General features: G+C 42.1%; 1 protein-coding gene across 1 annotated transcript; it reads right to left on the bottom strand.

Annotated features, from left to right (window-relative positions):
* Nucleotides 1-760: 760 nt before the first annotated feature.
* Nucleotides 761-3,871, bottom strand: RAG1 (recombination activating gene 1). Its single transcript, XM_010081985.1, has one exon. It carries the CDS (start codon nucleotides 3,869-3,871, stop codon nucleotides 761-763), a length of 3,111 nt encoding a protein of 1,036 aa, XP_010080287.1.
* Nucleotides 3,872-4,083: the final 212 nt, after the last annotated feature.

Raw genomic sequence — 4,083 nt, 5'->3', positions numbered from 1 at the left:
AACCACAAGGCACTGTAAATCCTGATTTAGGAGAACAAGTACAAGTTTGCAGTAAACAGACTAGGATAAAAAATATCTTTTAAAAAGTTCAGCTGCCTTTCCTATATCTTCACATGATAAATTAGCACGGTGATACCACCATCTGCTCCTAAGCAAGACTACAATAGAAATGTTAAATAATAATAGTATTTTTTAAAGTTTGTGAGATCAAAGTTTGCATCTTGAGTCAGTATTTTATACAGAAATAACTAAACGTTATCCCCAATTGCTCAAGTGTCTTACTGATGAAACATTACTTAAAAAAAAAAACAACAGACCGTCAATAAAATAATCAAACCCTCTTAAAAGTTAAATAGCAAAATAATTTTAAAAATGCTCAAAGAACAAATAGCCATGCTCCCTTTTTCAGCAACTGTCATAACTCTCCAGAATCATATTCATTCCAAAATACTACCTTATATAAAACCTTGTTTACTTTGTCTGAGTTATAAACAACACTCTAAGACCAAAATAAACTGAAGACCCTTCTTTACAATTTGTTTCTGCTTTCATCTCACATAACAACTGGTAAATGCACCACTCCATTGCCTCTTGGAAACTCCCAGCAGACATGGCGTTTATTAAACTCCACTCAGCACCTTTAACAGGGAGTGTAAAAATGCTCATTTTGGACTTCCCTGTACCTCTACAGGCCTGAGAAAGAAGCTGCCTCCTTGCAAGAAGACACCAACACAAACCCAACACCAAATGTGCTTTACATTTAGAGTTCCACTGAATTATTGCTTTCTAAGACCTCCAGTGGTGAGGAGCCACCTAAACTATCCTCTGGATCAACGGTGAAGCCCGGGCTTTTTAATGTTTTATGAGCATTCATGAACTTCTGGAGGTACTTAGAGGTATATAGCCAGTGATGTTTCAAGACATCCTCCATCTCATAGCATTTGGACTGCCTGGCGTTCATTTTTCGGAACCTCCTAAACAGTTTGTTTCCAGACTCATTTCCTTCACTTGCCCAGGCCCCAATGGACCCATCTCTTTCAATGATTTCAGGAACATGAGCAAGGGTTTTGTGGAAATAATTTGTAATCTTGCCTTCGTATCTGTACTTGAACTTTGTAGACAGGAGCTCAGCAAAACGCTGTGAATTGTAGCTATACTGGCACAGCAATTCTGGACACTCCTTGGCAGGGCATGAAGATCGCCACACTGGCTTCATCTTCAGATAAAGGTCCATTAGTTCTTTTAGGGCTTCATGTCTTTCCTCACTCTTTATTAATTCACATACTGCGTCTACTGTCTCTTTGGACATGAGCTTTCTAGCAAAATTTCCACTCATTCTCATCATAGGCTTCAAGTTCATCTTCTTCCTGAGGTGTTTGTCGAGAGTCAACTGCCACCTCTTCCTCTCCTCTTTAGACACATCAGGATTCTTGTAAACTTCACCAATCTCCATCTGGAAAATCCTGTAGAATTCTGTTGCATTGCCAATATCACAGTGCAATGCATCTATGGAGGGAACAGTCTCAATAAAAGGTTTGGCTGAAACCCCCTTCACTCTGTCACGGAGCTCATCAACCGATTCATGATATGGGTTGGACCTCCATATTTCGTATCGCTCCAGATTTTCAGCATGACTCCTGGTTATGGAGTGGAAGACCAAATTCTGAGACGCCTCCAGGCGGGTTGCATCACACAGGGTGCAAATGTAAGTGGAACCTGAGGCCTCCAGCCCTTCCACTTCACGCACAAGTTTCTCATCATATCCTGTACCCCTAAAGATGAATTTGAATGTTCTCAGGATGCCTCCCATCTCGAGTAGCAGTTCACTGTTTTTCATAGCCTCTCTTTCTGCTATGAGAGGGCTCAGGATTGCCGTCAGAGTTTCATGATCCGATTCGTCAGCCAGCATAAGGCACAAGGGTTTGCAACACAACTCTGAATTGGGCTTTACTTCTTCAAAGATCCTCTTGCTTTCGTTCCCGTGTGCTACAGCAATGTTCATGACTGTGAAAGAAAAGCGAACTGCCTTCTCTGGGACAGCCGGCCCACTTCCATGCTTCTCGCTGACATCTCCCATTCCATCACAGGATTCTTTTACTACCACAGTGAAGGGACCGTTCAAATAGTCATCCAGTTTTTTTGCTTTCATGCCTTCCAAGATCTCCTCCTCCATGTCCTTTAAGGCACAAACCAAGGCTGCATCATACCGAAATCTCTTTGCAATTGTGTCTACTGGGTATTCATCAATTGAGACGGGCAATCCTGATAGTCCATCTATAATTCCTACTTCTGTGTTAGTGGATACATTTTTCAAGGGAGGTTTCCACTCGAATGGATGATAACCTGGTAGGAGGGTTTTCTCAGCAGTGCGAAGAGCATGCAAAGGCTGGAAGATCTGCCTCCCAGTGACAGCTTTTACCGTTCTATACATTTTATGATATTGGCTGCAGCTGAGAAACGTGTTAACTCGGATTGCCAGGCAGACAGCAGGGTGAAGTCCAGATCCTCTCCCTTTCATTATAGCCTCCAATTCATCTGCTTGTCTGTGTTCATTTTTTGCTCTTAAAGCAAGCAGGAACAAAGTCATGCATACAGCCTTTATATCACCGCCCTCTTCTTTCTCAGCAAAAGCCTTGACTTGACGTTTCAGTTCTCTTAGCCGATGTTTCTGAGCTCTCCTAGTCAAAGACAATAGATGCTGCCTCGGTCGGCCACCTTTATTTATGTGGCTGTAGAGCTCTCTATCTTTCATCTCCTTGTGGCTGGAGAGGTGTTGGCCATATTTCCCATGCAAGATGTCTTCATCGCATTCCTTTACAGGGCATCTTATACTCAGGCTATCAAGGATGTTCAGGAAAGATTTCACTGGCGTTACCAGATCAGTAGGGAAGCAAGGATACCAGCAAGAGGGGCAATAGCTGCCCATAACCTTGATACATTTAAGGATGCAAGTTCTGCAAAACAAGTGTCTACACGTTGTTTCCACTGGATCCACCAAAATATGCTCACAGATCTGGCAAGAGATGGATTTAATGAAATCTACTGGGTAATCAACTGCAAGAAGCTTGGTGCTGAGATGTATATTCTTGCAATTGACAATCTCTTTCATCAAGTTTTTGTTGTTCATCTGTGCTTGGTTCTTTACACTTCTGTTTATTCGAGCACGTTCTGCAATGATCTTCACACGTTTGCCATGTTGTACGCTGGGGGGCTGGCTTTTTCTCTTGACTCCCCCACTGGTAGTGTGGCACACATCACAGTTTGGGGAGTGGGGTTGCCACTCCATCATGCTGTTCCTAGGAAAATATACTTCACGTGGAGTATTACTGAATTTTCCATGGATAATACTCCAGCATTTGTGACAAAATCGAGTGGGATGGATAGTATCAACATCCCCTCGCACATCAATCTTAAAAACTTTAGCAATAAGATCTGGCCAAGAGGTGGCTTTTTTCTCTTTCTTTCTCAGAAGCTGCAGAGTTTCATCATCCACTGGCCCATGCACTGGATGAGTTCTCTTGTAACAATACGTTTTGAATGAAACTCCACAGATGCGGCAAAGTTGCTTCAGATTGTTCTGATGAGCTTTATTGTCTTGTGCTTTCATGTCACTGGCATCTTTCTCAAGTGCCTGCCTATTGCCCATTAAGTCCATCTTTGCTCCTCTTGGCACTGCTTCATCTTTACACAGTGTGATTTCTTTGTTTGAAGAAGCGACTGCTTCTGCCTGATCTTTGTTTATGTGCTGGCTGTCATCAGAAGGTGTTTTCTCAAATGATCTCACTTTAAACAGCTTGAATTTCCATTCAGAAAATTTTGTATATGGATGCTGGATTTCTTCAGGTAGCTCCATTTGTGATGCTACTGACATCTGCAATCTGGCAGAAAACAGATGACCTGAGAAAGAGAAAGAAGCTATGCGTGAGTTATCTTCCAAAATTAATAATAATGTCATGGGTTTTAATAGAGCAGTTCTAATCACCTCAACTGAGAAATGCTTTTGAAAGTGAGTTCCTCATCCAAGAATTGAGAGTCCCAGATATGGCTGCCCACTCGGTATCTCAGGTAAGTACCTGAATGTGT

The sequence above is a fragment of the Pterocles gutturalis genome, unplaced genomic scaffold (genome assembly GCF_000699245.1).
Source record: "Pterocles gutturalis isolate BGI_N339 unplaced genomic scaffold, ASM69924v1 scaffold23936, whole genome shotgun sequence".
NCBI lineage: Eukaryota > Metazoa > Chordata > Aves > Pterocliformes > Pteroclidae > Pterocles > Pterocles gutturalis.
This window is presented reverse-complemented; position numbering and strand designations above follow the sequence as displayed.